The 12,479-nt window shown below is 42.6% G+C and overlaps 1 protein-coding gene across 3 annotated transcripts in view; it reads left to right on the forward strand.

The window, feature by feature from the left end:
* IFT81 (intraflagellar transport 81) overlaps positions 1-12,479 on the forward strand; it is a 38,568-nt gene that overhangs the window by 21,204 nt on the left and 4,885 nt on the right. For 2 of the 3 annotated variants that reach the window (XM_050318461.1, XM_050318462.1), the window contains 6 exons: positions 7,046-7,195; positions 8,172-8,300; positions 9,432-9,521; positions 10,370-10,456; positions 11,898-11,969; positions 12,061-12,146. In XM_050318461.1, coding sequence (XP_050174418.1) covers positions 7,046-7,195; positions 8,172-8,300; positions 9,432-9,521; positions 10,370-10,456; positions 11,898-11,969; positions 12,061-12,146 — 614 coding nt within the window. Of the gene's footprint in view, positions 1-7,045; positions 7,196-8,171; positions 8,301-9,431; positions 9,522-10,369; positions 10,457-11,841; positions 11,970-12,060; positions 12,147-12,479 lie in introns of those variants that run through there. The other variant, XM_050318463.1, reaches the window with a different exon arrangement.

Here is a 12,479-nt window from a genome sequence, read left to right on the forward strand (position 1 = left end):
GAAACACCCTTTGTAGAAGGAACTCCCTTCCTAATCCCATAGGACATTCCTGCTCCACAAAACCACTTTTGTTTTAAGAGGAGTCTTGAGGAGTAAAGTGAGTTTATGGATGAAAACTACAGGTGGAAGTAATGGCCCAGGGACTTGGAAAAATTGAGATGTTGATTTCTCTTCCCATCACAGACTGTATCACGTTTCTTAGGCAGCAATTATAAGAAACCCACTGGATTAGATTTCTCTCCAAGTTTTTCAGCCCCCAGTGGGCACATTGCTGGAGTCTTTGACAACTTTTTAAGCAAAAATAAAAGCAGAAACCTGACAATCTGTGTTTCGTGACATGTGATGGAAAGAAGTGTTTAATTAATCAACAAGAATGCATTACCAAGACAGCAGCATATGTTTTACATTATCTGCACACATAGGAAGGTAAGAAATAATTCCTGTTGTGCCTATTATTGAGGGGGACAGGAAACTCTGATCCATAGAAATTCAAGGAAAACAGGGTAGGAGGGAAACCTCAGAAGGAGGAACCTTGTAAAATGCTTAATAATGAAAAATTCAAGTTAATTGTCTGATACAAGGAAAAGACTCCAGACAGGAAAAGGACAAGACCTATTTTGGACATGACCTGTGTTCCTTTTGCTCAAATATGTTCTGCTTTTGATTTTTAAAATATTTTCCATTTTAAAATACCTTCATTTTGCAGAGTGAAGGATAAATGACTGAGCAATTTGCAGAAAACCATCAGCTTAAAATCAGGAGTGTTTGTCTTTCCATTACAGGCATTTCCTGGTTTGTAAAATACTTTCTTCAAGGAAATATATATTGACTAGGAAGCCAATATATACATCCATGTCCTGTTCTCTTTTTATTACTTCCTTGGGTGTAGTGCAGTGTGGTACTCACAGGCACCAGTGTAGAGCAGTAAAAAGGGTGTTTCCTGTGGCTAAAAACTAGGAAAGGAGTTGAATTCTTGATGATTTTTGGTGGCTGCTTTTTCAAAGGCCGTGGTTTCCCCATCTGTAAAATGCAGACAGTGATATTTAATTCCTTTGGAAATGTTTGCTGCCAGAAATGCTGCTCAGGGCCTTGTGCTGTGGGTTTTGCATCTCCTCGAAGTACCTTGCAAATGCACGTTACAGAGTCAGTCCTGTGGTGTGGGAAGCCAGGACATGATGGATGGGAGGGAAGGGGTGATGGAGCTGAAGTGATGTGAGCAGGTCTTGCCTCATCAGTGCCAGCCTCGGTTCCTCACTCCCAACCTTTTGCTGTAGATCAGTGTCTGACACGTTCTGCTTTAGGATTTGTGTGTTCTGGTTCAGTGCTCTGTTTCTGCAGCTTTGAGCCAATACCAGGGCAGATGTTGACTAAAGCCCTGGTGAGTCACTGTGGCAATCCATGGATCCTGCTGGACATTCACCCTTCACTTTGCACTCTGACAACCAGAACCTTCCCTTCGCTTTCCTGTTGCAGCCACACACGCTTTACGTTCGGTTCCTCCATTGTTAAAAGGGAGAAAGAGGCTTTTTAACAAATAGCTTTGCTGTCTTAAATGGATTTTTTAATGGATTTTTTAATCTCATCTAAACATTACAGGGAAATCAAGGCATCATATTTCTCCTGTGCCTGTTGTTTCTAATCTCTTTGTCTCACCTCGCTCTCTCCTCTTACCTTGTGGCACTCCCAAGACTTGGCAGTGGAAGAATCAGCACCTTTGCTCCCAAACCAGCGTTTGGCTCTCCAGTTGAGGTCTTCTTAGCCCTTCAATCACCAAAAGGTCAATCCTGGCTTAGCTCTTTTAGCTGCCAGCCTTTTGCTTTCTTCCATAGTCACAAAAAGGAATGTTACAGCATTCCACAGGGTTCCAGAGGTTGTACACCTGGATAGAACTCAGAAGGAACAGCAGGGAATAACCAATTCATTTACATCAAACACACCAAAAAAATGGGAATAAATTGTCTGCTTTGGGGATTGTGAAATCTTTTGAAGCACTTGAAGCCAAGTGCACTGAGCAGGGGCACAGTTGGCGGCTCCTCCCTGCAGCTGTCAGACCCTGAAAATTGGGGACTCACATGTTGACAGTTGGATGGCTGGATGGTTCGATTGCAAGCGATCCTGGGTCAAGCTGGGATATTTTTAGCTCTTTACACAACCCATTGTACTTTTCAGAGTTGAGCACGTGGCCCCAAGAACCTCGAGCTGCCCAAGGGATGGGAGTAGAGCAGTCTCAGAGCTGTGCTGAGCCGCAGGAGCTGAGATGAATCTGGGTTTGAGAGTGTGGCAGAGAAGGTCCTCTCACTTTGTAACAGCTGTGTGAGGTTGGAATGTTCATTTACATAAGGAGTTTAATTGTTTTTCCATACAAATGTTTGGCCATGCCAACCTGCCCCTTGGAAAACACGGGGAAAAGTGTTTCAATTTGCAAACAGAGAAAACAGCCTCACACCTCTCAAAAACTGTCCATTCACCTGAATCCATCAGGAATAGTTATCTCACTCCAGACTGGGTGGGTGGATTTTAATCACAGTAGCTGTAAAGGAGCTCATGACTCAAATGTTCAGAGAGTCAGAGAATCCCAGAACGGTTTGGGTTGGAAGGGACCTTAAAGCTCATCCAGTCCCACCCCCTGCCATGGGCAGGGACATCTTCCACTATTCCAGGTTGCTCCAAGCCCCCTCCAGCCTGGCCTTGGACACTTCCAGGGATCCAGGGCAGCCACAGCTTCTCTGGGCAACCTGTGCCGGGGCCTCCCTACCAGTTTCTTCCCAATATCTCATCTAATCCTTCTCTCTGTCAGTGGGAAGCCATTCCCCCTTGTCCTGTCACTCCAGGCCTTTGTAAATGGTCTCTCTCCGTCAGTGTGGGCTGGTTTGAGCCAGGACCCAGGAAATATTGTCCTGTCAATTGTTGCCTTTCTCTCAGCTCTCACTCAGGCTCTGGACAGTTCCATTCCAGTCCATCAGGGGCTCCTTACACATGGACTGCTGAATGCTGAGGAAGAGTTTTCCTGGCTGAGCTGTGCCACAAACACTTTTGTTTGAATACACTGAGTTCCTGCTGCTTGTGCCTTTTAGAAGCCCATCCTGTGTATGAGTTATTAACTCTGCCCAACAGTGGCTGTACTGGCTTAAATTTGGAGCCTCTTAGGAAAAAATATGGAAAACTGTCACGATCAGGAACTTTTCCTAACTGAATTTTAATACTTTGGACAGTCTGTATCCTGTTAATTAGTCTGGTTAGAAATTAAAACATCTGTTCCTCAGTTCTTAATGAAAATAGAGATAGTCTGCTAAGATTTTCTTCAGTTATTGTGCTTATGCAAATAATTTGATGAACAAAACTGGTTATTCAGAACTTTGGTTATGTATCTCATAAAGAAATACTGGGGGTTTTTTACAAATAATACCTTTTTTTTTTACAAACAATACTTTTTTTCTGTAGTGCTTTTGTATGAAATATTTTGATTACAATAACACAGTCAAATTGCTGCATTAATCCAGCAAATAATATTTTAAAAGATTTGACTCCAAAGTGAGGGATTTATCTGGGATTTGTTCTTTTCAGAAAACAGGCTTATCCATTTTGTCCTTTAATGATAATCTCTGGGTAAGAACCTTGTGAAAACTTCACAAGGAGCAAATGGGAGTTTTGAAGAGGTGATGGGCTTGTAGTGAAAGCACCAGGCTGAGCATTAGAGGGGCTGGGTGGGGATCCCAGTTCAGTCCAGTAAAGCACAGGCTGATGTCCTTCCCTGGAGGGGGATCCTGCCAGGCTCTGGGTGGTCCTGGAGAAGCCATCTCAACATCCCTGATTTGATTTTGCCCTGTTTAGAACTGTTGTCATATTTAATAACCTCACTAAGTGTGGTGAAGAATAATAATGGATAATGGAGAAAAGCATAAAGGAGGTGCATTGCTGGATTCTTCCAGTAAAAATGGAACACAGAAATCTGCCCAGGGGGGGTGGATACCTGTGAGATATGTGAGAGATCAAAATCCTGCTTCCAGTCAGGGTATTCCATAACCCACACCCCACACTTGTTATGTTACGCTCACCCATAAAAACAGCCAAGTGAAAAAGCAGAATCTTTCCTTGCTTTGCTTGGGATGGTTTTTGTGTCTCCGGGGGCTCTGAGTTGATCAGGGGCTCCAGGCTGGTTTCCTTCCACTGCTCACTCAGTGCCAGCACTTGGGTCTTGTCCAGTCACTTAATCTTTGAAGCTCAAATAACTGTTTGTGTTAAATGACTCGAGAGAAAGAAAAGCTACTGGTGGATGTGGCCTTGACTGGAATATCTCTGCAGGCATGGGCAGATCCCTGGGAATTCTGGAGGATGAGCCTGCTGAGTTTGGGCACGGGGAGCAGCTGAGCTGGTCTATGGGAAAATGCTGCTGCTCAAAAGTGGATTCCTTGGGTTACTTAAAGTGATGTGGCCAAACAGTGTTGTTTGTTCCTTTGAGAACTCTTCAAGTTATTTAAGAGACCTTTTACCACAGTGAAATGCAATGGTTCACAGCATTGTAAGGGCTTGAGTTTTTCATCTCCACAGAGGTGGGGGCAGGAGATTTATAAAGCCTGAGAAGCAATGCTGGCACAAATGAAAACACTGGTATTTTGACAAGGAGCCCTCTTTTAATTTTTAGAAACCTACAGAATGGTTCTCAGCTTTTAGACTGAAGAAACCTAATTTTGTCATAAGATCCCTACAAGCTGCTGATTTAAGTGAAGTAAAATCTAAGAATTCCAGCTCAGAATTTGGCCCTGGATCTAAAGGAGCCTTCATTCAGAGAGTTTTTAAGGGACTAATGTGTGCTGCCTCTGGAGTAGATCAGGTCTTTTGAAAGCTCTGCCAAATTATTGATTGATTTTCTACAGAGATTATCATTTTGCTACCATTGTTTTTATCTTGTTTTACCTTGTTTGCTGCAATAATAGCTGTGTGAGAGGTGAAGTTGGCTTTTAAAAAGCCAGAGGTTGTGCTGAAGGACTGACATCCACCTCCTAAACTGAACAGGCTTCACTTGTCACCGTGAGCAACCTGTAGTCCATCTTGGATAAAATTTGTATTATACAGTCCTAAGTTAATCAACTAATAATAGAACAGTGGTGGAGTCGGTTTGTTAATCAACGAGATCCTCTGACTTCCATTGTAAAATACATTATGCTTTGAATACTGAATATGCAAATACTCTCCCTCCCACTCGAGCTATTTTCAAGACCTTAGAAGTAGCTATAGAAGAGAAGACAATAATAGTTTGCTTTTCATCCTGGGATCCACTGACAGAAAATCGTTCAGATCCCATAGCTCTGAGTGGCCACATATAAAGTTTAATCTTTTACATCATCCTTTACTATGTTCCACTGGTCAGATGAAATATCTCAGGAACTGCTTGGTCAGGACTGTGCTTTGTTTTGATTTTCCTCAGTTGGAGAGCTTGCATTTATACTTTTGGAATCTGTTGGAAATCACAGAAAACTTGGTATTGTCTAAGCAATTAAAAAAAAAAGAGAAGTTTTTTGTATTAACTAAGAGAATACCTTGAATTTGCTGGGAAAAGGAATAAAGTTCTGGTTTGAGTGTGTGAAGTAAAAATAAAGAGTGTGGCAGTGGCGGAGCTGCCTCGGCCACGCTGGGGCTCAGGTGACCTTGTGTATCCTTGTCCTGGGTAGTAGCAGGATGTAGGATGTTATCCCAAAGCCACACAGAGGCCAATCTGCATAGAGCACATGGAGTAATTTGTGGGTTTGTTCTTTCACCAAAAACGTTTATAGCTTTTGGCTTTAAAAATAGTCCTGGAGCGTAGCAAGAGAGAGGCAGCTTTGGCCTAGATATTGCACAGGATGGCAGATGAACAGGGTTGATTTCATTGTGGGCACCTTGCCCAGGACACTTTTTATAGAACATACAGTTACTCTGGGGGTTCTTAGCCTGTGGTCACATTGGGGGTTTTTTGGATTTATTCTTTAGAAGGGAGAGGGGATAATTTTGCAAAAAGAAGAAGAATTCATGTAAATATCAAAATCTAAGTCGTTTTATGTTTGAATTTTGAACCTGTGTCAGTGGTAATGGGATTCTTTTTCCTCCTGGGGCTTCCTGGCTTGTGCCCCCTACACACACTGAACCCTCCTCGTCAAGGGCTGATCTGAAGCCTGTTCTTACATCATTTGCTCTAATAAATTTTATTTGCTTTCCATCTCTGGATCTGAGTGCATTTCTAAGCTGTGACTGGCATTTACCTCGGAGCTGTCATGTAAAATCCACGAGTAAGAGCTAAGCCTGTATGACAGATGGAAAATATTAAGACAGAGAAAAATATTACCTGGTCTTTTCAGCCCCTGGTACTTGGTCTGTGTTCCAAGTTCAACACACACAGGTTCAGGTGTAAATTAGCTGAGGCTCTTGGTCTATAAGTATTTGTAGTATTTTACTTAGTCTTTAATAAAAATATAAACTCTCCATTACATTAGATTTTGAGTGGAATAGGTATTGCATTCTCTGCTTCAGTGCAAGGGTTCTGCTTTTATTTGCCTGGTTCAATAAACTGAGCCAGTGATGTTTAGATCTGCAAGAGTCAAGGGGAGAGAACAAGTTTTAACTATTGAGAACATTTCAAGACAGTTTTTCCCATGCCCTCTTCCCTTCCAATTTTCCTGCACTCTGTTGCCATGTTTTGGTCTGCAGAGCTCTGGGGCTCTGCTACAAGTGCAAATTACTGTTGCATTAACTTTTTTATTATCCGTGATTCTCGTAAGGTTCTGCAAAGAGTATTTAACTTTTCCAGCTGTCAAATGGTGGGGAGCAGAAGGGAGTGATCTCGGGATTACAGATGAGCACGCTGGGACAGAAAGCAACGCTGGTTCTTTTGATTTCACCTGGTGAACAAATGCAGAGCTGAAAATAAATAGAGCCTGGGAATGCTGAATTCCAGCCCCCTGTTCTCTCAACGTGCAGGCCAAGGAGGAGAATGACATTTTACACAGCAGCAGGCTGTGGTAAGGCCCTCCTTGCCCTCAGTGAGAGGAGTCTGTGTCCTCTCTCCCCCCAGGTGAAGCAGTACGTCAGTAAACTCCGCAGCAAGAACACCCTGTATAAAAAGAAGCGCCTGGAAATAGCAGAAATCACAGCTGAGTACGGAATCCTCCAGAGGACAGAGGAGCTTCTGAAGCAGCGCCACGAGGCCATTCAGCAGCAGTTGGTAACATGAGCGTGCGCTGCTCCCACAGCCCTCCCTTCCCTGCCAACAGGCACAGGATCCCACGGATGCTGGTGGGATTCTGCTCTGCATCGTCCCCATCGTCTGCTGTGACCCAGGGCCGGCGGGGTATAGAATGTATTTTTATCTGTTGACTCTGGAGCTGCTGCACTTCGTGTTCAGCAACTGTCAGCACTGATCTGCAGTTTCTTTTTAGACTGAGGGGCTTGACCCTGCTTTTTAAAGTCAATGGAAGATGTGCATGAACTCCACTTAGAGCAAGGCTGGGTTCTTAAATTAGTTTTTGGTATCCACAGATGTAGTAAGGGCTTTGAAAACGATCAACAGGGAGTAGGATTCAAGTTACTGCTGTTAAATATATAGGAATAGTATTTAAAAAAAGAGCAGGCAGGAAGGAAACATTCCAGCCCCAGAATATTTAGAAGAAAATGCATTTAAATTTAAAACTGGATGAATGTTTGCTAAGCCAGAACAGCAGCAGCAGCAGGATTTCTGCTCTGGGTAACTGTAAGCATTCAGGGAATATCCATTCATCCCAAATGCAGGAACACTGGCTGTGGTGTTTTCTTCCAACACCTGTGTTCTCATTATCAAAATAGTTTATAAAATAATTAGCTACATGTTCTGATGAAGCATCTGGATTTGATACACTGAGCTGCTTCAGAGCCTGACCACAAACCTACTTTGCTTTGTGGAAACTTCCTGTTCACTTCAGTGGGCACAGGATGACCAAACATTGTATTTACAGGGAGTTGTTGTTGTCCTGCTTGACAGGCAAGAGATGATTAGTTTTTCTGGCAGCTAGATTAATAATAATTGGTTAATAATAATAAATTGGTAAATAAATTGATTGCAGTACTTACACTTTTCACTTCTTTACAATATTGTGGCTTCACTAAGGAGTTTGCTGTTTCTTGGTTAGTGGGGTTAATTCAGCATTTCTTGTTTGTGTCTGCAGCAAATGATTGAAGAGAAAAAAGGCATTCCTGGATACAGTTACACCCAGGAGGAGCTGGAAAAAGTCTCTGCAGTGAAGAGTGAAATAGATGAAATGAAAGGCCAGACATTAGATAATATGTCTGAAATGGTGATTTTTGTCTTAAACTACTGTATTTGCTCAGTTTGAACATCTGGTTCCTCAGAATATAACCCCAAGTTTAATGGTCTTTGGGGGGTTTATAATCTTCCTTTAATCTGTGTTTATATATATATAAGCATTTCAGATAAACCTGCAAAGGAAATCTAGACAAACTTTACTAAAATGTACATTTCTTTTAATGTACGAAGAAGAACTATATATAAAAAAAGCAACCTACAAATAAATCCTCCTTTCTCCCCTTCAGAAACATCAGGGATATCAAGTCTTGCTGTCTTTGATTTTTCACTTTTTTTGTGATTTCAGAGGTGGTTTCATGTTTGTTCTTGCACGTTATTTGAAAGAGATGAATGGTTTGAATCCGTAACAGAATCTTTTTCTAAAATGTTTGTAAATCACTGGAGTTCAGCTTTTGTTAAGAAGATACTTAATATGCTTAAAGAGCTTAATAACTTGTCTTTTTCTCTATAGCCTGATTTTCAATTGCCCTTAGATCTGTCATGTTTTAATTTACCTGCCCACATAGCTGTAGAGGCAAGAAAGAACTTGAATTTCTAATTTGAAAATATTATAAAAGAGCAAAGAGCAAAATAGCATTTTTTTAAATCATTAGGGCACTTTTAAAATAAAATGGTATAATTAGAGTTGCTCTCAAAGAGAAAGCTGGATAAAATTTGAATTTTCAGTATAAATATGTCTGTGTGCCTCAGTTTTAGCATTTCCAAGCTTTATATAACCTATGCAGGTTTGTTTGTTTGTTTTCTTAAGGATTTCTCCCTTGCTTTCACTCTCCCTCTGTGCAATTCCTTCATTTTCCCTACTCCTTGAGCCCATCTGGCACATGGGCTGGCTCCTGGAATTCTCTGGGATGTCCTGGGAGCAGAATTTGTCTCATTTTTGGGAATGACCCCCCTGCCAGATGGGCTCTTTCCCTGTCCTAATTAGACCTGAACTTTGGTTATGTAATTAAGGCTTCGTTTCTATTTAATTCACACATAATTATGGCTTCATGGCAGATTTTTTTCTCCCCACATTTCAGTTTGTCTCCCCTCTCCTTTCATATCCCCAATCACATGAATACACTTTTCAGTGTTAAGGAATGTTCTTTTTCCCGTTTCCCAGGTAAAGAAGCTGAATGCAGTGGTGGCAGAGAAGAAGGCAAGCCTTGCTCCTGTCATCAAAGAGCTCAGGCAGCTGCGGCAGAAGTGCCAGGTTTGTCCCAACGCTCCTCTCTGTCTGTGTAAATCAACTCAGAACCACAAATAAGTCCAATTTACAGGTCTCTGTAGTGCTCTACAGGGACATAACTCTGAGGGAAAGCTGGGAAGAGCAGAATGGGTCAGCAGTGTTTGCAACAGGCAACGTGCTAAAGGTTGGAATGTGGACAAGCTGACAGTGCAAGCACAGAATTTAGGCCATTATAGCAGTTTATAAAATTACTACACCAGGGAAAATTTAAGAAATCGTGGTTCAAACCCAAAGCAAAGTTAGTTTTGGGTTGGTTCCAAAGCTATTTCTGCATCTCAGCATTAATGATCCCAACCAGTGCTCTCCTTTCTGAATGGTTTGCAGATAACATCTCATTCAAATAGTTGAATGCATTGATCTAAGTCCTGTGAGACCGACAAATTTATCCATTTGCTTTCAAAATTTTACAGAGAGCTGAAAAAAACAAGTCTTTTGGGTCTACAGCTGCCATAACCTGGCTCATTGCCAGGGAAGGAAAGAGGGTGATGCCTCTTATCTATCAACAAAATTCCCCGAGAACCTTTTAACAGTTCCATTCAAAGTGTCAGCAAATGAAATCCAGGGAAGGAGTTGGGTGTGCACAACTAGAAATCTGGCTTTTCGTAGGGAGCAAGTAATTTGATCCTGTCTTAATGTCTATTTTTATAATTACTCGTCCTTTCTTCTTGCAAGCACGGCCCTGTTACCCCGCCACGGTAAAGCCATGGATGGGGCTGGACAGAGGAAATTCCCTGAGTGTCTCTGGCCTGAGTGTCACGTGTCAAGTCTAAGGAACATTTCATTTATGTGCCCTTTTGCCCTTTTCACCTCAGGAATTAACTCAGGAACGCGACGAGAAGAAAATCCAGTACGACAGTTGCGCGGCCGGGCTGGAGAGCAATCGCTCGGCGCTCGAACAGGTGAGGTGGGGCTTGGTCATGCACGTGGTACAACATTCCCCCTGCTTTCCCTCAGGATATGGGAAGTGCAAATCCCCTCCAGGAGGGGAATGAGTCAGTGGTGATCCCCAGCTTTGCAAATCCTGCCTGAGGCTGCTGTGGAGTGGCCGCAGTCACACAGAGCAGATGGACTGGGGGGTACCTCATCCAGCTTTGATGAGCAAGGACAGGCATCTGCCAGAATTCCTGCTGCTCTAGATAGGATCTGTTAGGGAAGAATTTGACTACAAAATAAGGATTAATTTATCAAGACAAATCTTTCTATGCATTTAGCAGATTCTTTGCATTAGGAACCAGTCGCAGGGATAATTAATGACTGACATAGATGGCAAGGAGAACTCATTAAATGGGACTGTCTTGCATTCCTGTATACAACAGGGGTTTTAAAATAAACCCATAGAGGTTTAGCTAAGAGCTTTTGTGTTTGTAATTTGTGCATTGCCTGAAGGAGGCTCTTAAAACAGCCTAGTCCTCAAAGGTGGGCACAGGATCCACATGTTTATGTGGATCTGCTTTATCTCACTTGATCACCTCCTGTGAATTTTGACTGGGCTTGGCTTTTCAAGGCCTTGCCCACAAAGGAAGAGACTTCAAGATAAAAAGGGAGTGCATTTAAAGTGTGGGTGGACGCATACATAGTTATTTTCCTGCACTAAAAGTACCTTTGTACGGTAAAAGAATCCACAGATGGAGCTGCTCTGAAGTCAATCTTCCATAAGAACTGGCTTATGACAGCAATCAAGGCTTTTTTCCTTGGCAGACAACTCTTAGTCATTTTCTGACACATGATGACAGTCACATCCACTGATTGAGCTGGACATGAGTAGAATTCAGTTTTCCAGCTGATGGTGTGAAAATCACACAGTGACAGAGCCCGGGAGTCGACAACTGCAGTGTGACCTGGAGAACAGGAATTCCATTTGGATTAATGGGGTTATTTTTTGGAGTGGACCATGTAGAGGTGGGAGTAACCCACTATCTCCACAGTGCTCCACATAATTACTGATTGCTCATTAACATACCATTAGCATGTCTGTACCTTCTAATATCCCTTTTGCAGATGTGTTCCAGGAAATGCTTGTTCACAGCTGTATTTGGCACTTCAGATGTGCTGAGGAACAAGAGTCTTGGCAGCACTTGTGAAGTGTTTGGAAGTCAATCATTATTAATCACCCATTAACAGTCATTTCTCATCTCTGACTGCAACTGGAACCGCAAATCTAAACCCAATCAGCTGTATTTCACTTTAAAAGAGACTTCTGAAAAGCCCAAACTATGGGAACATCTGAGAAATTATTAACTCAGGATTATTCTTATAAACTCTCCCGGTTTATATGGCAACACAGGGCATCTCCTGGGGGCTTTCAGTCACCATGGCCTTTGGAATCTTCTTCTCCCACAGGAAGTGAAAGGGCTCCTCGAGGAGTGTGCCCAGGAGGAGAGCAACTACCGCTACATTCACTGCATGAAAAGGGTAAGGCCACGAGAGGGGCTGAATTATTCACTGTGGGGTAAGATTGCAATATTTATATGCACAAATATATTTAAATGATGTATTTTTATAGAGCCTGGAGGTGCAGCTGCAGAGGGCTAAGGAGGAAATGAAGGCCTACGTGTCCCCAGACCCCCAGGAGCGACGGAAGGCGATGCGGTGAGTCCATCGGCGCGTTCCCTCGGTGGGATGAAGGGATGTCCACAAACTGAGGCTGGAGTGAGGAATTTTCTCACTGGCATTTGAACTGGAGGAGTTCACCTGATAAATTTAGAAATGCTGTAATAATCTAAAAATAAGCAGCTCGGATTTCAGCCTATACTGCTGTAAACCTACAAGTTCTCTCAGGCATTCCAGGAGGTTATCCCTTCCCACTGGAGATTCTCAGCCCCAGAGAGAGGTTTAATTGACCAGCCCATGAACCTCCATGGTTACCCTCAGTTTCATTTACTCCAGCATAAAGCCATTTGCTTCATCCTGTGATTCTTTTCA

This window comes from Myiozetetes cayanensis, unplaced genomic scaffold, assembly GCF_022539395.1.
Source record: "Myiozetetes cayanensis isolate MyiCay16 unplaced genomic scaffold, myiCay2020 scf21, whole genome shotgun sequence".
NCBI lineage: Eukaryota > Metazoa > Chordata > Aves > Passeriformes > Tyrannidae > Myiozetetes > Myiozetetes cayanensis.